The following is a 23,254-nucleotide window of genomic DNA, read 5'->3' as shown; positions in this document are numbered from 1 at the left end:
CTGTTGAATGTTTGCGAGTCGTTCCACAGTCGTTCTACACAGTCGAGTCAGTCCTTGCACTGAACTTTACATGGCGTGAGTTTGCGTTGTTCAAAGTTTGCGATTCGAGGCCTCTCGCAAAATTCGCAAACATTTTTACGTCGCAATAGTTACCCTTTTTACAGTACATAACCCCCCAGAGTGTGCAACACCTGATCCAGCTCTGCATAGGGTCATCAAGAGAACATACCACCCCAGAGTGTGCAACACCTGATCCAGCTCTGCACAGGGTCTTGGTCGAGCGGAATCGGATCTTTGCGTCATAATACCGTACACATCTGAGGGGAACCCGGGGAGTCGCGGGTACTCTCGGATCAAAAACAATGGTGCCCTGCCTCGAGACCGGCCTTGCGCTGGTGTGGAGTGTACGCATGACATCAGAAGATCCGATTCCGCTCGACCAAGACCCTATGCTGAGCTGGATCAGCGTTGCACCCTCTGGGGGGTTATGTACTCTTGGTATAACCTGTCAAGGCGAGCACTCTGATAAGGCGACCACCTGTCCCAGAAGACCACTGCAACCAGGACCAAGGGATGCTATTTCCAGTCAAATGACCCAGGATACGGAGACCGCCTGGTAGCAGAGACCACATGTTGAAGGTCCCCTGAGCGGTCGGTCGTCTTAGACAGCTCTCACTATATTTCTTACCTCTGCTTACAAGATGTGTGTCGTTAAGTCGGCCAACAGACACCGTTCTCTTGGCGTCCTGCTGCAGCTCTGTCTGCGTCACTACTATGCGAGAGTCCGGCACAACGTTGTTGCAGATACCCAGCTCATACTCGTACTCGTTGTCGCTGTCCTTGAATGTGTAGCTGAGCAGTGTTGACGCACACGCGTGGACACACACACAAGCGCGCGCACACGCACAAGCGCACACATGCACAAGCGAGCACACATGCACAAACACACACACGCACACCTCTCTCTCTTTAGACCATGAGCACGCCCATCACAGACGGCAATGCAAAACAAAACAATCAGTGCAGGAGTAGCAGCATAGGGCGGAGGGGCAGCTTAAAGGGATTGCTAGGTGTAGGTCCCTATACGCCCCACTCCCTACATGCACAGCTCCATCAATGAACTCTGTATCAGCAAGATTACAACTAGTACAGTAAAGTACCGCCAGAGCGGCCCGTCTTGCCAGAGCGCCCCACCTTGATTTTACAGCCAGGGAAAGGAAAACCGTATGGCAGAGTGCAACGCAGTTTGTACGGCGTGAGAACCTTAGTGTACTAAGGTCACACTTAGCAGGTTTTTGTATGGAGCTCGTGTTCGCTCGAAGGTACGGATTGTCTGCAGAACGTGCAATATGTGTACAAAGTTAGCGTCGTATGACCTACAGACAGGAGTCCACCTCCACAAAACGACCTCGAAAAAACGAGATGGTGGGGCGCTCTCGCGGTACTTTACGATACTACCGTACAAGCCCGTAAATACGTCTACCCAGTATAACGCCCACTACCCGTGTACGCGCCCAGTTGCCGCGTGGCAACACTCTTGTCCCATTCTCTAGCCCACCTCCGTGTAAACGCCCATGGGCAAAATCACCGGCCCAGTAGACAGCGCGGTTCATGCTCTGCTGCACGTTCATGTACGGTACTCGCAATTGTTAGATTGACAGCATGAAACAAGGTGGAGGACAATGTGTTCGGAAACAGTGACCTTTCTACAGCCTTCCGCGGTTGGCAGAGCCCCGGTCCCTGCGGACCATTTGAACCATATGGGTATCGCACCCGGTTCTGACCCTCATTATGCTAGGGGGTTAGGAGACTACTCCTGATGTCGTCTTGTTTTCTTCGCTCTTTTCTTTTACTTGTATAAAGACTTATTTTTCTTTTTTCTTCCAACTTCTGCCCATGGCGTCCTTCTCTCAGCTCGTCAACTGTCAACAGTTTTTTTGTCATCACCATGACACTGTCGCGAGAAGGTGCTCTCTGTAGACGGGGTTGGTGAACCGGGTGCGATACCCATATGGTTCAAATGGTCCGCAGGGACCGGGGTTCTGCCAACCGCGGAAGGTTGTAGTAAGGTCACTGTTTCCGAACACAGTGTCCTCCACCTTGTTTCATGCTGTCAATCTAACAATTGCGTGAACTATAACAAGGTTTATCTAATACTGGTTTTTAACCAGTGTTAGATTATATCATGTACGGTACTATAGTACATGTAGAACTTAGTGTACACTACACTGTGTTTACCGTATTAGCAAGTACAGTACATAACCCCACCCCAGAGTGTGCAACACCTGATCCAGCTCTGCATAGGGTCATCAAGAGTACATAACCCCACCCCCCAGAGTGTGCAACACCTGATCCAGCTCTGCATAGGGTCATCAAGAGTACATAACCCCCCAGAGTGTGCAACACCTGATCCAGCTCTGCATAGGGTCATCAAGAGTACATAACCCCACCCCAGAGTGTGCAACGCCTGATCCAGCTCTGCATAGGGTCATCAAGAGTACATAACCCCCAGAGTGTGCAACACCTGATCCAGCTCTGCATAGGGTCATCAAGAGTACATAACCCCACCCCACCCCAGAGTGTGCAACACCTGATCCAGCTCTGCATAGGGTCATCAAGAGTACATAACCCCACCCCAGAGTGTGCAACGCCTGATCCAGCTCTGCATAGGGTCATCAAGAGTACATAACCCCACCCCAGAGTGTGCAACACCTGATCCAGCTCTGCATAGGGTCATCAAGAGTACATAACCCCCAGAGTGTGCAACACCTGATCCAGCTCTGCATAGGGTCATCAAGAGTACATAACCCCACCCCACCCCAGAGTGTGCAACACCTGATCCAGCTCTGCATAGGGTCATCAAGAGTACATAACCCCACCCCAGAGTGTGCAACGCCTGATCCAGCTCTGCATAGGGTCATCAAGAGTACATAACCCCCACCCCAGAGTGTGCAACACCTGATCCAGCTCTGCATAGGGTCATCAAGAGTACATAACCCCACCCCAGAGTGTGCAACACCTGATCCAGCTCTGCATAGGGTCATCAAGAGTACATAACTCCCCCAGAGTGTGCAACACCTGATCCAGCTCTGCATAGGGTCATCAAGAGTACATAACCCCACCCCAGAGTGTGCAACACCTGATCCAGCTCTGCATAGGGTCATCAAGAGTACATAACCCCACCCCAGAGTGTGCAACACCTGATCCAGCTCTGCATAGGGTCATCAAGAGTACATAACTCCCCCAGAGTGTGCAACACCTGATCCAGCTCTGCATAGGGTCATCAAGAGTACATAACCCCTCCCCAGAGTGTGCAACGCCTGATCCAGCTCTGCATAGGGTCATCAAGAGTACATAACCCCCCCCCCCCCCCCCCAGAGTGTGCAACGCCTGATCCAGCTCTGCATAGGGTCATCAAGAGTACATAACCCCACCCCAGAGTGTGCAACGCCTGATCCAGCTCTGCATAGGGTCATCAAGAGTACATAACCTCCCAGAGTGTGCAACACCTGATCCAGCTCTGCATAGGGTCATCAAGAGTACATAACCCCACCCCAGAGTGTGCAACGCCTGATCCAGCTCCGCATAGGGTCTTGATCGAGCGGAATTGGATCTTTGCGTCATAATACCGTACACATCTGAGGGGTCGCGGGGACTCTCGGATCAAAAATAACGGTGCCCTGCTTCGAGACCGGCCTTTCGCTGGTGTGGAGTGTACGCAGGACATTAGAAGATCCAACTACGCTCGACCAAGACCCTATGCAGAGCTGGACCCGGTGTTGCACACTCTGGGGGGGGGGGGGGGGTATGTACTCTTGCTTATACGTGCATGTACCTGTAAGGCTGTTGTTAGTTTGACAGCATGAAACAAGGTGGAGGACACGGTGTTGGGAAACAGTGACCTTACTACAACCATCCACTGTTGTACCTGTACTAGTACGACATGATGTGAAAATTTGTTTGATTTCACTTATCCCATATTAGCGCCCAGGCCCAAATTGACGCCCGTGTTCTTGACCTTCACTAACGTTTCCGCCCAGGGTCTTATCACTGGCTTTACGGTTGTTCATGTATGTACATGCAGTCATGCACATGGATTTGAAATCCTCCAACTACTGCTGATACTGCTAGTACATGACATTGTACTTGTTGGATAGAAGTCTTGAAGAGGAGGCCAATGAAATCAGGGAAAAGAGGACTTATTTTATTTATTTTATTCCAAGCAATACATGGCTGGGGTAGCCAATGACCACTTTGTGTGGCGACTGCAGGGTTTTTATAGCCAACCACGGCTTCACATCGCTCCACCTCACCAAGTGATGAAGACTTACACGGTTGGCGACACAAAATCTGCGATCTTCGTGCCTTCCAGTTTCTTTTTGCAGTCTGCATCGACTGTTGATTCGAACAAGGTACTCGGCTCAGCAGATGCGACTAATCCCAGAGCGGCCCAAGCACAAGACAAAGTGAAAAGCGCTGATGGCCACATCCTGAGGCAGTACTCTCACTGTTTCTCCTAGAAAGCCGAGAGTACGACGCTCACCAAGCTCACAATTATAATGCTCCGAGGGCAGAAGTAGTTCAGTCTTCAACAGTAGATTAGGCCTCGTTTACACGACAACGATTGAAAAACAAAAACGTTTTCAAAAGAATACGCTTCCACAGATTTTAACAAGCTCACTTTTTTCCGGCCTCTCCGATCCGATGCATATGCAACGGCGATGTTCTCGATTTTCAACTAACGCGTGACGTCGCTGTTGTGCGTGACGCGTGTCACATGATCCGATTCCAATCGATGATGTCATGGATAGCGGAGGCCTAGCGGTAGGCTTTTCCGGATTATGCGTTTTTTTGTGGTCTAAAATGGAAATGGAAAGTGTTTTGAAAAACCTCTATAAATCAAATTTTTTTCTAAAGAAAATGCAAAAAATTACCCAAAAAGCACAAAAAATGCCACCGTTGCCATGGTAACAAAATGGCGGCAGCTAGTCGCGTGACATTTGGCACCATGGTGATCATTCATGGTGATGTACCTATCGCTTGCAGGGAGTCGTAAAATACCGGTATTTTACGACTTTGCACTGGTCAATGCCGCAGTCACAGCCCTGAGAGGTCATCGGCACAAAGCGTCAAGAATCAACGGCTGCCCTTCGATCACGTTCAGGGCTCACAGCAACCATGCCAAAACCTCGATTACGTGGGAGGACATCTTGGATATGATCACCATAGAAACGAACTCGCGTGACCGCTAAGCGCAGGCGTAGAACGCAGTCGCGCAAGGAGATTTTGACTTGCTTGGGAGTTGCTGTGACAAGGACTGAGTCGTGAATGGTGAAGGAGATGGCCGGAGACTGTCTCACTATCTCTATTTCGTTTCGGTAGTTCTTGTTTCCTTCCAAGTGGATTATTTCGCGAGCAGTGTTGGCCTTGTCGGCCGAAGGCTTCATTCAGACTGTCCGCACACGGAGTCCTGCAAAAGGTAGCCCCGAGCAGAATCCTGCAGTCGTTGACGAAAGAGTTCAACATCTACAGCCGGGCAGCTACGCCGCTGATGCACAGGAGCGGGTGACGGGAGAGGGAAAGGACTAGCATTCCTTGACGGCATGGAGCAATGACTCACGTCGTGTTCTAGTTTTAGTTTCTCCGCCGTGAAGTCCCGTTGTGTAAACGTAAATATACGGCTGGTCTGCGAAGAGCCGTGTATATAGCGCAGTGGTGACGATGTGGAGTTGTGAATTATTTTATTCGCCACTCCGTTTCGTTGCAAGAGAACAAGTCCAATGGCTTCGCCGTTGTGCTGGCCATGTATTTCTTCTGTCTGCCATAACCATGATAACTCCTGGAGGACACAGCGATGAAGCGCCAGGCGAGTAGCAAAAACATTTCGAAAAATTGCTTTGCTGCTAGTGTTATTTCCGCATTCACAACAAGTGCAGCGCGCGCGGTTCTTCCTCGCGGCTGCACTGCAGATAGGGTAGCCTTTGAAATGTTCGTTTGTACCCGTCTCTGGCCCAATTTTGATGGCCAATAGCTTAAAATTTTCAGTAGGAAAATTAGAAGAACTTCTCCGAGAGACTTTTCAATTTTAGTACAATAATCCAAATCAGAATTACGCCTGCACCAACTGATACTTTGGCTCCATATGTACGCCAAACCGTATCGATTAAAACAAAAAAACTCTCGGACAAATCCTTACAATGGGTATTGAGAGAATGTTCCTAGAGTTTCAGAGGCCTAGGCAAAAGCATTGGTACAAATGAACATTTTGAATGCACCCCACTTTCAAGTTTTCAGAGATATCTGCCTGATCGCATGTACACGATTCTGGCATGCTGGCTGGCTCGTGTGACAGCGGCCTGTCCAAAATGGCGCCCACGCTTTTGTGTGATGCTGTGAGCCCTGACGTTAGCAGTGGCAGAATGCAGCATGTAATGGTCAATCCTTGACTTAATTTGGTAATCGTTTTAGTACCTCGAACCCCGTGCTGAGTTTGATACGGTTTCTGGTATCTTGGCCGTAGACTACTACCAAGAGTACATTTTATCTACTCTTGCTACTACGCATACTGCTTCTCGCGGTTTCTTTGGATTTTACTGATTGATTACTAGTATACTGTATTTATTTATCATGACAAGCACTGTTAGTAGATAAGTACGTGAATACAATCATACTCGATGCCATGCAATGTATTTTACGACTCCCTGGCCCAAAGTGGGTCAAAATGGACAAAATGCATTTTGACCCCCAAAATGCAAAAATATGCAAACACATAATCCGGAAAGGCCTACCTAGCGGCGCCTAGGCTAGACTAGGCTAGCGCGCCTAGATAGCCCATTGCATTCTATGGTTGATGGGTGGTAAAGACACACCTGGCAATATGGCGGTAAACACACGCCTGCCCACACACGCTCTCTAGGCTGCAAAGTTCTGGCACAGAGCTCTCCTTCTCACCACCACCACCATCAGTTCGCGCCTAGCGCCTGGTCGATGCATGGCTGGCGGTATCCGGCATAGCAGGCTGGTAGAGATCTACATCAAGTAGCGCATGGCACATAGATGATGACACAGCAACGACATAGCTCGATTGCGACGTACATGTACGTTTCGTCCCCGCTGGACTCATCAGGCAATCTTCTTCTTGGATGTCTTCATACGGAGCTTGACTCGGGAGAATGAAGTCGAAGACACCACTGCAGCTGTACTTATGGTTGATAAATATGGTGAAGACACACCTGGCAATATGGCGGTAAACACACGCCTGCCCACACAGCTCTGTGCCAGAACTTTGCAGCCTAGAGAGCGTGTGTGGGCAGGCGTGTGTTTACCGCCATATTGCCAGGTGTGTCTTCACCATATTTATCAACCATAAGTACAGCTGCAGTGGTGTCTTCGACTTCATTCTCCCGAGTCAAATTGCATTCTATGTTTAAAAAATAAAAGTAGCAAGGGCTGCCTGCGAGACGCATGAAGAAGGGCCAGAACGTGGGTTTTGTTGGCCAGGTTGGAGACCGAACGGGAGAGGATTAAATTCAAGAATTCGACAGATTGACTGATGGCGTCTAGCAGGATATCATCAGCAAACAGTTGTGAGTGGGCTGGAGCTGTGATCTGTTTTATTTCCATTGTGTAGATGGAGAACAAAAGAGGACCCAGCACACTTCCCTGAGGAAGGTCCGAACACCACACTCACAGGGAGAGAGGGCGGGCGACTGGCCATTGCTCAGGACGACTCGCTGACGGCGGTCAGTTAGGTAGCTCATGAACCAACTGAGCGCCGTTGACGGGTAATGCCAAGCTGAAATAGATCTGTAACCAAAATGTCATGGCCTTGGACTCTCACGTGCACGTACCGACACTGGAAGGCTGGACTCAGCAGTCTGGATGAATCATGGAGTCGACCAGTACGCAGTAGATCTAGACTACAGGTCAGTTGCCACAAAACGCCAGAAGGCCCAGATCGAGAGCCTCAGACGATAATAATTATTATAATAATTATTATCACATGGCACGTGATTGTTGCCCGTACTCCAGCGAATCAGCACCTTTCGCGCCGCGGGCAATAATATGCGATATTGCCCGCAAAAAATAGTTTATTTGCCCGCAAAAAAATAGTTTATTCCAGTGATCGCGTGACTACGACGACTCTGTAGACTGTACGACTCTACGACGAGTCGCAGTGTAGCATTGAGACGAAGATGGAATTCTTTTTGGAGATGGACATCCCGGCAATAGACATGGCCTCGGACGTCTGCCGTGTGGTGCTTGCAGGGATCATTTGTTCAGTGACTCATGTTGGCAGCCTGACCGTCGGTAAGCTTGTGGATAAGATTCAGTTCTGCTCGAAGTGGTACTGTAATCACAAACAATTATTTGAAATAACACAAATTCAACTCAGCGTCGTGCGTTTTCAAATCCTCGCAAAGTCACTGCCTGTGTGTGGTCTTCATGTGCCACGCAAAACTCTTACCAGGCTCATCTGTCCTCTGCCTTCACCTTTGCTTGAACAACAAACACAACAATTCAGGAATGTTTTGCAATGAAAAATACAGCTATCTGGAGCTGAAAAAAAGAAGAAAAATTGTCCTCAGAATTACACACCAGGGAGTCGTCAAATACTTGCACTTGTTGCAGTACTGTATTTGACAACTTCCTGATACACATGTAAACATGAAGAAACTCTTTGTGGTAGCACTCTTAATTTTTCAACTGAAATTATGATTCTGCTGTATTTTATTGTCGTTGCCATGTCTATTGCTATGACGATGCGGTGCCGGCACTTTTTTTCTGTCTCCGTCTTTCAGTACTGTATACTCTCTGATGGCCTGTAGCAGACTTTTTGTTAGGGTGTAGGAGAAATATCTTCATTTTTCCTGTTTTGATAATGATAGCACATCAATATACATTGTGGTCATAATGTGTTGGCATTTGGGCTAATTTCAACAGCAGGCCAATGGTCTGCTCTGTGGGCCATGTGATAAATTTGTTATCGCATGGTTGCTGCGGGCCTTATGGCATATTATTGCCCCGAGAGGTTAGCCCTCGGGCCTACGGCCCTCGGGCTAACCTCTCGGGGCAATAATATGCCATAAGGCCCTTGCAACCATGCGATAACATATACTTATTCAATGATTATTACTCGTCGAAAGACCAGGCTCGGTACGGAAAATCTTGACGGACCTGAGCGAGTCCTGCCTGCATGGTCCAGTCATCAAGGTCATTCAATCCCAAAAATATCGGCCCGAACACTGCGAAAGAAGATTAGGGGCCGTCCGTAAATATCGATGTTTTTTTAGAGACGATATTGGTGCGTCTGGGGGGGAGGGGGTTTGAGCCATGTGCGTCTTTTCGAGCATCAGAAAAATATCGATGTAAATATCTGAAGTTTCGCGGATCCCTGCACGCGGACGTCTAAATGGCTATACAAGAAATGTGAAACCAGCTTCCGTTCGCGGAGCTAAAACTCGCGACACAAGAACAAAATCAAAAATTGGAAGCTGTACGCCCATGGCGAATTTCAAGAGCAAAAGAATGAGCTATTGATTGTGGAAATCGGCCGAACGATGCCTGCAGGAGACCTTTTTCAAGACGTAGAGGCAGTGCGAACAAACACGGACGAACTCCACAAGAGTTTCCAGTCTTCACTGTCTGAACAAGGATTTGAAAAAATTCTTGGGTTCATATTATTGACAAAAAAAGGAACAAAAATGAGCATCCAAAAATATTGATTCCATGATCTAGATGTACATGTGCGTCTTCTGGGGGGAGGGGGGGGGGGGTCAAGGGAGAGAACTAGAAGCACCAATATCGTCTCTAAAAAAACATCGATATTTACGGACGGCCCCTTAGGGAAATGGTAGGGCTACATGTACCTCACAATGCATGGCAGTACTTGTCAAGTAGATTACAATAAGTATACGGTAATCGTATACCCGGGTCGATTACTAGATTTCCCCCTGCTCTGATTTGGCCGCCTGGTCAAAAGGCACTCGTTGTAATACATACGGTTTCAGCCAACAGCAAAATATTCAAGTAGGTTACTAGTACTCAGTACTAGCTGTTTCTTACTTTGCTGCGCAGCTTTCTGCCACACGCTCCTCTACTCGCGCTACAATGTTTTGTAGTCTAGTCTACAGTGTCTACACAGTGTTCGTACAGCCAGCCCTAGGCCTGACGGCCTGAGTCACCTGCATGGGTACCGCAGACTGAGCTGAACTGGTGATCGAGGAGTCGCGAGCTGGATAACAACAGCCGAGCAGTTGTGATGAAAATATAAGTAATACTTTAATAGTCGAGTCCTGGGCAGCAGCAGCAGCAGTAGCTAGCAGGGTGAACGTCAGCGCACTTCGTCGAAGCCTTGCTTGCTATCCAGTCGCATCCTTACAAATACAAGGACCTGACTTCAGAGTTCAGCGTCCTTCAGCCATAGCCACAGCAGTGCGGTTTCCACGCACTTAGCAGCAGCAGCAGCAGCAGCAGCAGGCGTTCATAAGACTAGGGACTGTGTTTTGCGGGGGTGGTTGGGACCGTGGTGACTGTAGCGGAGTTTGGACAGAGCGATATCAAGACAAGCCTACTGGTACTAGTAAAGGGCCGCTTGTCGCCTCGTAGGCAGGCCCGGGGCGAGAAGATATTGAACTCCAGGTGCGGGAACACCATTGCCGTACTACAGTCAGAGTTGTAACAATGTACGTTCTAGCTGGAGATCGTGTCCGCGTGGAAATGCTGGTCGCCGTGTCGCTAGTAGTGTTGACATTGCATGTTTGGGGCAGTGAAGGCCGCCTTGGACGGCTGCATTTCTCTGAAATGGAGAAGTTCAGCCGTAGCCAACTGCATAGAGCGGGCAGCAGTGCGAACCGCCGCAATACCGACTGGTCTGCAGGTGCGCGCCGGTTCCGTAAACTCGGCGCGGGGGCATCGCCAGCGGTGTGGAAGAAGAACGCTGCTGCGGCGGGCGACGTGATGCTTCTTGGTCTTCCCGTTGGCCAGGGTGACGCGACGCTCATCGTGTGCCCGGAGCACGACGGCAACGTGATTGTGTTTGACATGGGCAGCACGCAGCAGGCATGGATGCCCGGGAGGGTCCGCGACTACCTGCAGACGAGCACGCTGAACGGCGTGCGGCCGCTCATGGAGCGCGTCAGCACCATCATCGTCTCCCACCCACACACCGACCACTACAACTACATCCCTGACGTGTTCCCGCAGACGCCGGCCAGGGGCCGTGGCAGTCGCGCACGTGGCGGCGGCGGCAGGGACCACAACATGCCAGCGCGCTTCAATCGCCGTCGGCGCGCAGCCTACAAGGCGTTCGTGGCCGGCAGCATAGCCGATTACAAATACTCGGGAATGAGCGAGTGGCTGACAGTTGTGGGCGCGCAGACGTTCAACAACGGGAACAGCTGCTTCCTGGACTCGTGCCGCGCGGGGAATTCTTGGAGCGAGAAGCTGTGCGGCGCGTCGAGTCCCGTCAGCTTCAAGGTGATCGCGGCCAACATGGGCAGTGGGACAAACGTGAACGAGAAGAGCGTGGTGCTGAAGATCATACAGGGCACGCAGACGGCACTACTCGTCGGCGACTTTGAGGACGAGTCGCAAGCGGAGCTGGTGAACCGCGTCAACAACGAAGCACCGGGACTCCTGGTCTCCAATATCTACAAGGTCAGTGTCGTGCATACCGTGTATCAGGACCGCCGGAAGCAGTCTTTGATTGCCCGGGTCCGGCAGTAGCATGGACGTTTAGGGCATGTATGCTTTGTGTATGATATGGTGGGTACACTATATACATATACATGGGTACACTATATGTACATGACCGCCACAGTAGGAAACACGTGCTGGTGGGCAAAAAGTTTGGTCCGGACCGGTAATAACCTGACCAACCGGACCGGTTCCGGCAGCACTGCGTATCGTATAGGGGTGACACGATTACACTTTTCAACTATCGGTTAACCCACCCCTGTATCGATTCGATTATCGATTATGATATCGATTACTGCGTCCTAGAAATAATCAATTGCAGCGCCAGACCAGCACGAAGCATGCCGTGTTCACACATACATGTATATATGCAGATGAACCGTGTACTCTACACAGTGCAGTGCCACATCATGTGCTGGTGCAGACAGTCAGTTTTGTTTGTTTTATTCTTTATTTTTTTACTATTTACACAGCCCTACTATACTGGAAAACATGTGGATAACAAAAAGAAACGAGGAAAAGGACAAAGTACAGTAGTGTGCATGTGTACACGCACTGTCGATCTACAATTTGGCACCGGCGGATTCTGCTCGAAAAGGTGGCAGATTCTGCTCGAAAAGCAGTGAAATTGGCAGAACCATACAAACCTCATGGCGGGCAATTCCTCGAATTCTGCTCCATTTCTTCATCCACATACCAAACATGCATGAAACTTACAAGAAAAAGTACCGAATTCTGCCAATTTTTCTGCCGGCATTATCCGCCGGTGCCTATCTACAGTGTACGTAACATTATCGGATCCGACTACATACAGTCATAATTGTATGCATTGCATCTTGTACAGATTTTTTTAGAATCGCGTAATCGAAACAGACAGCATAATCCAAATCTCTTCGTTGTAATGATCGATAAGACAGATAACCGATACAATCGCTTCAGCCCTGATATCTTAGTCAGGCTCGATACAGACATGTATCGTGATGTCATGTACAAAAGCCCTCAACGCGCATACCGTATTTCCCTTCATGTAAGTCGCACCTTTTGTATGCTAGACCTCAAGAGCAAAGGTAACTTGTGCCCGCAATTTCCATGTTACAAATGTTTTCCTTGGCTCACCATCTGCGTTCTTTTAAAACAAAGAACGGGGTCCGACTTACAACCGAGTGTCACTACCTTCTTCCGTGAACGTATTGGAACGATATGGGTCACACGTGAAAGTGAGGGTGCGGCTTATAATCAGGGAAAGACGGTAACGTAATGCCATGTATTAAAACCACGCCTCTTCCTTCACAAGCAGGTGACCGCCGTGTATGGGATAGCTAGACCCCTACTGTAAGTCAACAAAATAATATTTATTTACAGTGTGTCCTTTTTATGAGTATTATCACATATTTATTTTCGGCCTGCTCATGCTCGGCCGAAAATGTGTTGCGGCCGAATTTTTGTTTTGCAAGGCTCACTGTGACGGTGTATACAGACGGCAACAGTACAGGCTGAAAACGTGATGCGGCTGAAATGGGGTTTTAGCCCTGGGAGGCCGAAATTTGAATGGACCGCTCGGAAAATGTGTGGACTTAAAAGTATCCGCAACCAGGCTTGTATTCAAACCGATTAATCCTATGTGTGACGATACAAGGTACTTGGCATACTATCGAGGGTTATGTCATAATCCTCGATAGTATGCCAAGTGCCTACATGCACTAAAACATTAAAACCTGTCAGCACCTGCAGAAGGCAACCACCTGTCCAAAAGAAGACCACCGTGTGTGCAACCAGGACCAATGGATGCTATTTCCAGTCAAAAGACCACCTGGTAGCAGAGACCACTTTCAGTGAAGGTCCCTTGAGTGTTCGTCTTAGACAGGTTCAACGTCACTCTAAGTTACTGTACAGCAGGCTGTTCCGCGTTATGAGACGGGCATTATACCAGAGAGTACGCCAGGGTACTAGCCAAAGGGGGGGGGGGGGGGCGGCGTAGTGCACCCCTACTCTGTTTGCGCCCCCCCCCCCCCCCCCTGTGAAAAAGTGCCCCCCCCCACTCATTTGTTGATTTTTGTGTATTTTCATGCCATTCGATGAAAATGCAGCCAATAGTCACCACTGGAGGGTTCATTAAGGCACTTTTTTCTGGGGTGAAGTCGGGGGCTCGCCCTGTACGTTGCATTTTGCATGGCAAGACGATTTTGAGAAATGGAAAAATGGGTCACGGGGTAACTGTTTCCCTTGCCCGCCCTCCTACTATTTTGACCTGGCTAGAACCCTGGCTAGAACCCTGGCTAGAACCCTGGTACTTCGAAGTATACAGTATACCAAAAATAATGGTTTGTGTGCTGGAAAAACAATCGCTCGTTGACCAAACCTTTGGGCATGGCCTATCCACAGGGTGAACCATGAAAACGTATCATTCCCTGTGGCAGTGACTTGGTTACAAGGCTAAGACTAGTGTAATACAAACTAGCTGTCCGCTGCCTCCAACTATCATGTAGTATAGTTGGGTGCAATGCATGAGTTTAATACTGTGCGATCATCAGACAACCGTTAGTACAGTGAAACCTGTCTAAGACGACCGCTCAAGGGATCTTCAGAACGTGGTCTCTATTACCAGGTGCCGGGTCTCCTTATCCAGGGTCTTTTGCCTGACTGGAAATAGTATCCCTTGGTCCTGGTTGCAGTGGTCTTCTGGGACAGGTGGTCGCCTTATGCGGGTGGTCGCCTTATGCGGGTGGTCGCCTTATGCGGGTGGTCGTCTTTACAGGTTTTACTGTACCATCCATTGAACGGAGAAGATTGGCCTACACTGATGGCCCAGCGGCAAGAGTACAAAGCCCAAGGGTGTGCAATTCCAGCTGTGGGGTTTGCAACGGCAGAACGTCACATCACGTGACAACGTGACCTGTACACATTATTGATGATGATTATTCCCACCCTGTGCATGTCAGATACAGAGCTGTATGCAACCCTGCTCTGGGTTCAACTCTCTAAGCTGTGTGGTCACGTTGCCGCTGTTTTCCAGCGTAACCCGTGGCTAGTCAACCATGTCACGTGTTGTGAAGTTCTGCCGTCGCAGCACTGGATAGACGTTGTGCATGCAGTTGCACACTCTTGGGCGTTATGTACTCTTGGTATAGCGGGTAGTCCACTTCAACTGCAGTTGAATTTCCAGCCAAAAAAAAAAAAAAAGACGTGTTCACACATTAGGAGAAGGAGGCTGAAGCCATCAAACATGCCGGCTGAAAAGAGATACGCAGCAGAGTCCTCACTGTTCATTTCCAAGCTGTGACTTTCCGGAAGACGATCGCTGGACTATACTGTAAAAGCCACATATATACCGGAGTGCTAACTCTAACGCGTTAACGAGGAGAAATCTGTCGTTAAAATAGAAATCGTTATACAGAAATCGATACATATACTGTCCTATTGAGCGTTGAGAATGAGTGAGAAGCGCTACCTTTGGTACACGTAAACTAGTCAATTTTGGGAAATCGTTATATATGCGCCTCGTTAGAATAATGGCTTTTACAGTACTCGTGGATGAACACAAGCAAGAGTACATAACCCCCAAAGAGTATGCAACTCTCGCATACAGCGCTGCCTTAGCAGTTGACGTCATGTTTACCATGCATAGGTTGCACAGAATCAGATGGGATTCGTCCACAACAGCTCCACGATATGTACTAGTATGAAAAAACGTGTACCATGCACATTGCATAATAAAAATGGCGTCGACTTGACAATCTGTTGTGCCCATGGTGAAGGTGTGTACTCATGGGGGTTATGTACTCTTGATAGCATTGAATACCTGCCAATGCAGCGTACAGGAGGCTTGGTTAAGAATGGCCGTCGGCACAATATCGTTCCTCTTCATTAGCAATGTGGCTTTTTGGTCAGAAAGATACACAACCTCAGAGGGAACTCCACCATTCCACAAAGTACAGAGATACTTGAAGTAGAAAGGAAGACGTGATATTTATTTATTTATTTTATTCCAAGCAATACATGGCTGGGGTAGCCAATGACCACTTTGCGTGGCGATTGCAGGGTTTTTATAGCCAACCACGGCTAACAAGGAAAAGAGTAAGAAGGCAAAAAGAAAAGGAAAAGAAGAAAGAAGCAAATATGTTTTTGGATGCGTAAGCAATGACATGCTCCGCGTCTGGGCGTGTTTTGTGCTTGTGACATCACATCATGCGGTGACCGGATTTCATGTCACATAACGTGACATGGGGCATTTGTATCAGGGGAAGTCCCTCGCCTGTGTACCACAGGAATAGGGCTTGAAATTGACAACGTCGAACACTGCCGGCCCAGTAGCAGTCTATAGTAAAGTTTGAATCCATTCTTCGGTAGTTGTATACAGGTCTACCGTCGTTAGTACGCCATCAGTTACAAGACAAACCTCATTAGTCGACAACAATCCGAAATCCCCTGACGAAATGCATTTTTAAAACAGTCGTCATGCAAGTTCGGCTAAGAGATAATTCGTTTGTAGACAAAATTCATAATAACGTCACCTTCAGCTGTCCCACAGGTTGAAAGTGATTACAAGACAAAGCAAATGACCATGCATGGACTACGAATAAATGTTTTAACCCCCCTGAATTATCTACTAGCGAGCGTAGGTCTGTAGTAGGTCCACTGAGCAGCAGGCAGATGTGATTGTTTTCTTTACCAGCAGCTACAAAGTGGTCCCTATCCAGTCAATCCCCCCTAGCAGTCGCCAGGGCTCCATATCCAGTCAATCCCCCCCCCCCCCAAAATACCAGTCCCCAGGGCTCCATATCCGTTCAATCCCTCTATACCAATCGACAATCCCCAGGGGTCCAGTTCAGTCAATCGAGTATGCAAAAGTGCTTTGCATCATGAATAATAGTAGACTCTACATCATGAACATGTAAAACCTGTCAAGGCGATCACTCTGATAAGACAACCACCTGCCCCAGAAGACCACTGGAACTAGGACCGAAGGATGTTATTTCCAGCCAAATGGCCCTAGGTAAGGCGACCACTCTGATAAAGGCGCCCACCTGTCCCAGAAGACCACTACAACCAGGACAAAGGGATCCTACTTCCAGTAAAATGACTATGGATAAGGAGGCCAGCTGTACACAGCGACCACGTTTGTAAGGAACCTTGAGGGGTCGTCTTAGACAGGTTTCCATGCACAATGTTGTTCATATTGTCCACAAACTCCAACACAGCCACTTACACACACGTGTATGAAACTTCACTCCTCGGCTCCAATAACGGTCTCTTTACCGCGAATCAAATCAATTTGTTTTCCACCAAATTGTCGGGCCCGGTCCAACACAAAACAATACGGCCCCTGAGACAAGTTCCGTTCTTGACCGAACCGGTCAAACCGGCCCGACTGGTTTAACGGTGGCGGTGGGGGCGTGGTGGGCGGGGGAGGGACCGCCCGGGCCCGCTGCTGAAGACGGGCTGCTGCCCGTCGCCAAGATCTAGCCACAAAGGCGGGAGTCCGGTGACGGCGGGCTTGCCGGAGGTTGCGGCGCATTCGATCGTGCGGCGCGCATCCTCCGGTGGCATCAACGGGCGCGGTTGATTGTGTGGTGGTGCTGGCTGGTGAGGGTGTGGTTGAAGTTGTGGTTGGCGTTGTGGTTGAAGTTGTTGTTGCCGGTACGGTTGAGGTGGTGGTGGAGAGGGGGGGGGGGTGTTGTATTTGTAGGGCGAGGGTCCTGTGCACCACGCAGAGCAAAAGCCAACAGAGAAAACGCAACACAAGACACCACAGCAGACACACCAATGCACACAGGTCAAACTCGACAGCGAGGACGAACACTCGGCTGGAGATTAATACTAAGGGAAAGTAGAGGGAGAGGTAACTCCACAGCAAGGAAGAACACTCAGCTGGAGATTAATACTAAAAGAAGTGACAGAGGGTATTTCAACAGCGAGGCTTGTGTCAAAGACTTAAAAAGTCTACTGCCTGAACTCTGCCGAAGAGGGTCGTAAAAAAAACTCGCAACGGCTAGCTGTGCGGACATCAGGGAGTATTGTACTACTCCCTGGCGGACATTGAGCACTTCATTATTATTAATTGTGTGTGTGTGTGTGTGTGTGTGTGTGTGTGTGTGTGTGTGTGTGTGTGTGTGTGTGTGTGTGTATGTACGTGTGTGTGCGTGTGTGCACGCAGGTGAGCCATCACGGCGCCAGTCGTCTGGCAAACTATCCGGCATTCCTGCAGGCCATCAGCGCCAACCACGCGTTCATCAGCAGTGCGTATGCGACTGTTAGCGCCTATGGCCACCCGAAGTGCGAGACACTGGACCGACTGCTTGCAGTGGGTACACTCCTAGCTACTCCGACGCACGAAGTCGACTGCACCGACGCCAACAGGAACCTGGTGAGGCGACAGCTGCAGAGCTCCATATTCAGCACCACGCCAACGGCCAATCAGATTTGCGTCGTCGAGTTCTCCATGCCGCCATCCGGTACCATATCACCACCTAGGCTGGTTTGCGAAGGCTTCCGTCTCAGTCAGTATCGCGACTTGCTGAGGCGCTCCATGAGTCCCAGACAACGTCACTTGGCCATGAAGGCTGTCAGGAAGTGGCGCAACAGGAAGCGGCCCCCACCAGGAGTCAGGCCTGGCAAGCCATTCAACAGATTGATTACTGGCTAGCTAAGCCGGGGTGGTCACTACTCGTACAGTCAGTGGTGCCGTGGTGCTGATAGTGAATCATACTTTGCCTGTTCCTCTACTTTCACTGCAGATATTTCTTTAAAATTATATTTGCGTACCTTATTTCTAGTGTCACATTACATTGTTTTATTGCGACACACAGTTTAAAAAAAGTTTTTTCTTCTTACATTTTTACTCTAGCGCGTCATATAATTCCATAGCAGATTTCCCTATTTAGCAGCCGTGATCGCACTTGTTGAATAATTGTGCATAGAAAATGGCCATACTCATTTCAACGAGCGTAACTCTTCCTTAATATCAGCTGGTCCAGCAACAAGGGCTGGATCATGTCCAGGCCATATATAACTACACAGTGGTAATGGTTGCATAATAAGAACCGTGCGTATCTGCTAATGTTCAAACCATGCCTGTATTCAGACCGAGTTGCTATTCAAGTCGCATGTGTACATGTACGCATCATCGGTGCACAACGGTTCCGAATTTGTCAACGCACTCTTCAAATTTCTGTACTTCCATTCAGATCATGCTTTCATACTTCCACTCAGATCGTGCTTTTTAATAGGCATAACAAATATTCATTTTTAAAAAGTGTTATACAAGACAGTACGCAATGGAAGATTTTTTGCTGCTTTCACCTCAAATATTTGGCAGAGAAGAATTTTTTTAATTAGTCTAGCACTACCACCTAGAACACTTATTGCTAGCGTTGCCTTTGCTCTACGTCTCCACTTAGCGTTCTATTGTTGATGCGCGCCATCAATTCCAGCACTATATCCAACCCTTATCTGCACCACTGTCTGAGTCTGAATGGACCACGAGAACATGCTTGGTGCGTTGAAGCAGTGAGTTGTGAACAACACTTCACAACTCCGCTGCTTGGAAGTGCTTGTGAGTTGTGGTTCTTATAGTGACAATATAATGATGAAGGTGCATACACACACGTGCACGTGTGTGTGTGTGTGTGTGTGTGTGTGTTTGTGTGTCACAGTGTGTGTCACAGTGTGTGTGTGTGTGTGTGTGTGTGTGTGTGTGTGTGTGTGTGTGTGTGTGTGTGTGTGTGTGTGTGTGTGTGTGTGTGTGTGCGTGTGTGTGCGTGTGTGTAGGCTAAATTTTGTGGTCAATTCATCAGCCTTGCAAGCTGTCAAATGGTGTAATATAATCCCAGCACATGTTGCTATGTCTAACATAGCTTGTTCGCTATCATCGCTTCAGCGATGAGCAGGTCTACGTGTGTGTGCGTGTGAAGGTGAAGGTGTGAATGGCTCCAGGGTGTACGCGAACGTGTTGAATTGTCATAGCAACACTTCACTTCAAATTCCATCTACTGTTGTTTACCTAGTGCCGTTGAGTTGCTAGCACGTGCAGCGAGTTAGTTGTCACATCTGGATCAATGTTATCACTTTCTGCTGCTGCTGGCTTATGTCTAACCTACTGTGATGATGAATAAGCAGAGGCAGCTCAGTTCCCTTAAAAGATGTCCAATGAGGCGAAGGTTTGGTATGAAATGAATCGAATTTCAAGCAGTAAGAGGCTGAAAGGAGTGGGAGTGTTACGAAAAAGAAGAATGGATGACGACTACACCATACACCATAGCTTACAAAATCTTTAAATCTCAAAATCTGGGTTTCGGATCTGCTTCTCCATACATTTTGCCATGGCATACCTGTCCCAATTTTGTAAAACCTGGCTGAATTTCTATTTCCCTGTTCTTGGACTTTTCTGGCCTCTAATGTGGCAAGGAGTAATTGCACGGGTCACACAAGGCAGGATGTACTGTTGTTGTCACGATATATCTACAACTATGTGCGGGAGACACCAAAAAGTTAGGGTGCCAGTTTCCAATGAATGGATTATTGTAGAGCATAGCTGGTTATAAGCGAAGGTCCCTGGTTCAAGTCCTGGTGGTGACAGTCAATTTTTTCTTCAGACTTTTCCCTTTTGCACCTTTCCCTCGGACTAATGGAAAAAGAAGAAGTTTTTAAAACTTCTAGCAGGACTGTACTTGAAGTAGTATGCAGAGTATTGCAGACCATAATTATGCAGATTGAAGGTTTTCATTTTGAAGCTAACGTTAGTTTGAAAATGTTCATGAGTTCATTCGGCAGGATGTCTGACCTGGCCATGTGTCGGTAAGTGTTAGAACAGCTCATCACTAATACCAAGAGTAGATAAACCTTATAATACTCAATCTGCGGACAGCATGCTGTTTCGTTCTTTTTGAACTCATCAGCGCAGCACAGAGAAAATGAGGCCGAACCTGATAGCAATGAAAATAAAAATTTCCAATCAGGCCCGAACGTACCTTGCCAGAGTGCTCAAACTGACAAGTCAGTGAGCTCTGCATAACGCAAATAGCAAAGGCACTACCCCACGCAAGAGTGCTCAACTGCTACAAGAGCAGGAGCGAAATACTCAATCTGCGGACAGCATGCTGTTTCGTTCTTTTTGAACTCATCAGCGCAGCACAGAGAAAATGAGGCCGAACCTGATAGCAATGAAAATAAAAATTTCCAATCAGGCCCGAAAACCTTATAATACTCTTGCTAACACCAAGAGTATATAAACAAGAGTGTGCAACTCCGCATCTCTTCTGCACAATTCGCAGACACCCCGGCCGGCCTACTGCGGAAATTTTTGTTGACGTCAACGCACGCGCATTTCGTCGCAGAGGAGTGTGAGAGCACATGCTGGGTACGGACCTTGGAATGTAAAGCCCGGCCAAGTGCACGAGGCAAAAACTTCCCAAAAGACTCGCAGGGTGTGCGTCGTAGAAAGGATTACGTCAACAATTTTTTTGGACAACTACCGTAAAGTACCGCCAGAGCGCCCCGTCTCGCGAGAGCCTTGATTTTACAGCCAGAGAAAGGAAAATCGTATGGCAGAGTGCAACGAAGTTTGTACGATGTGAGAATCTTAGTGTACTAAGGTCACACTTGGCAGGTTTTGTGTGGAGCTTGTGTCCGCTGGAAGGTTCGAATTGACTGCAAAACGTGCAATATGTGTACAAGGTTCATGTCGTATGACCTCCAGACAGCAGACCACCTCCACAATACGACCACGAAAGGATGAGATGGTGGGGCGCTCTAGCGGTACTTTACGGTACTAGTAGAAGCAAGAGTACATAACCCCCCAGAGTGTGCAACTCACACATACCCTGTTGTCCCGACAGAATTTCAAGTTGACGTCATTATTTATGACGCAATGCTCCTTGCAGCAGTGATTTACAACATGTGTACGGGTGTCAACGCATCACACGTTTTTCTTTGCAATAATTTGTACAGGATCGATCGGCTTCGGTCAACCACAGGTTCCGGATTCGTCTGATAATCCGTGTACAGTGCGCATTGCATCATCAAAATGACGTCAACTTGAAATTCTGTCGGGACAGCACCCATAGGGAGTTGCACACTCTGGGGGGTTATGTACTCTTGGTAGAAGGGAAGGGTGGTGGCGTTCCTACGGATGCGGAAACCTCGGTTTCCAGCCGAGTCTCACGCGAACCATGAAACTTTTTTTTAGTAGAAAGTAGTAAAATGCATTTTGGACAACTACTACCGTACTGGCAATATATGTTGCCGCGTAACGCGTATCGCAGGGGGGTGCGGCGTAACGCGCGACCAGGCTAGTGCGACAAATTTTCGTTGCGTTCGTAACGCGCGTCCGGCGGGGTGCGGCGATCTTTTCATTGCAAAAAAGGCTGAAAACTGTGAAAGCACGTCGTGGTGAAAAGTTCAAAACTGGACGCAGCAGGAAGTCCTGCAATAGCAAAAAAAGGACTGCGGCAATATAGAAACCTGTGTAACGGCTCATGTGCGACTTTGCATGTAACACCCTGCGTGCGGTAAACATGTGCCAATGTATCGCTTCATGGCCTCACTGCGACCATATAATATATTATATTGCCAGTACGGTAGTACTACAAGGAGAACTCACGAAACAACACTGGGCAAATTTTTCATTTTTCACAAAGAAATAACTTCCTATGGTGAAAAAAGGAGGACAAAATGTAACGTTACGTTACGCTACGTTTTTCACCATAATTTAATTGGCTCACCATCCGAGTTGAATAACTTCCTGTTCGCTTCTGACACCACTTGATTTTACATCACACTCTAACCGATACAAAAATAATGTACTAGTACTAGAGGTCTTTTGAAAATTGAATTTGATCACTATAGGCGATATATCACTATAGTATACGATTATTAATACTATATACAGGTCGTCCCTCGTTAATACATAGTCTCTGGGACTTGACACATGTTATGTATTAACGGGGTTTATGTACTAAACGAAAGTGTACATAACTTGCTAGTATACCAGAATTTTTCACTTTTTTCAACTTTTCTGAGTGTTTCTTGCTACCATGACTAGGCAGCGAGATATTCTTGATTCCCTCGATATAACATAAACATTATGTTATAACGGATACAGCTACACTAGACTACAGTGAGTTGACATGATACATGCCCAGTACAGTCACTCGAACAAAAAAACCGAGCTTTGTTGGTTTGTGATATGCGCTCTGATTTCTATGCTAATTGCGTCCACAAGTAGAAACTAGAACACGGTGTGCCTCCACTGGAAGGCCAAAAGACCAACAAATAATTATGTACTATTGAGGTAGGTGACATGCGGGTACGGAGAAATGTTATGTACTAACGGGGTTTATGTACTAACGGATTATGTACTAACCGACACAATTTGTATGGAAGTGACCACGTTTCGTCCGGGACTTGAGATTTCTTATGTACTAACCGGACTCGTATTAACGGGGGACGACCTGTACTGTTAAGAGTGGAATTTTTTTTAAGTTCGCGTTTTCAGAATCCGGACAGGTTTGCGAGGTTTTAATTTTGCGATTGCAGAATGGCATTCTTGCTAAACCTGTGG

The 23,254-nt window shown here is 48.1% G+C and overlaps 2 protein-coding genes across 3 annotated transcripts in view; one reads left to right on the top strand and one right to left on the bottom strand.

Annotated features, from left to right (window-relative positions):
• LOC135824459 (cation-dependent mannose-6-phosphate receptor-like) overlaps positions 1 to 4,686 on the bottom strand; it is a 36,127-nt gene extending 31,441 nt beyond the window's left edge. Inside the window, exons 1-2 of one of the 2 annotated variants that reach the window (XM_065337197.1) lie at positions 4,332 to 4,669; positions 689 to 852 (exon numbers count right to left, since the gene is read on the bottom strand). In XM_065337197.1, the coding sequence (XP_065193269.1) occupies positions 689 to 852; positions 4,332 to 4,489 (322 nt within the window). In that variant the 5' untranslated portion in view covers positions 4,490 to 4,669. Of the gene's footprint in view, positions 1 to 688; positions 853 to 4,331 lie in introns of both variants that reach the window. The other variant, XM_065337198.1, reaches the window with a different exon arrangement.
• A 5,273-nt stretch (positions 4,687 to 9,959) lies between these two features.
• LOC135825282 (uncharacterized) lies at positions 9,960 to 19,145 on the top strand. The gene is made up of 2 exons (XM_065338020.1): positions 9,960 to 11,658; positions 17,852 to 19,145. The coding sequence occupies exons 1-2, from the start codon at positions 10,684 to 10,686 to the stop codon at positions 18,338 to 18,340; spliced, it is 1,464 nt and encodes a 487-aa protein (XP_065194092.1). The 5' UTR covers positions 9,960 to 10,683; the 3' UTR covers positions 18,341 to 19,145.
• The last annotated feature ends 4,109 nt before the right edge of the window (positions 19,146 to 23,254 follow it).

Source organism: Sycon ciliatum, chromosome 9, assembly GCF_964019385.1.
Source record: "Sycon ciliatum chromosome 9, ocSycCili1.1, whole genome shotgun sequence".
Classification (NCBI taxonomy): Eukaryota; Metazoa; Porifera; class Calcarea; order Leucosolenida; family Sycettidae; genus Sycon; species Sycon ciliatum.
Note: the sequence above shows the minus strand (reverse complement) of the source record. Positions and strands in the feature narration are given on the sequence as shown.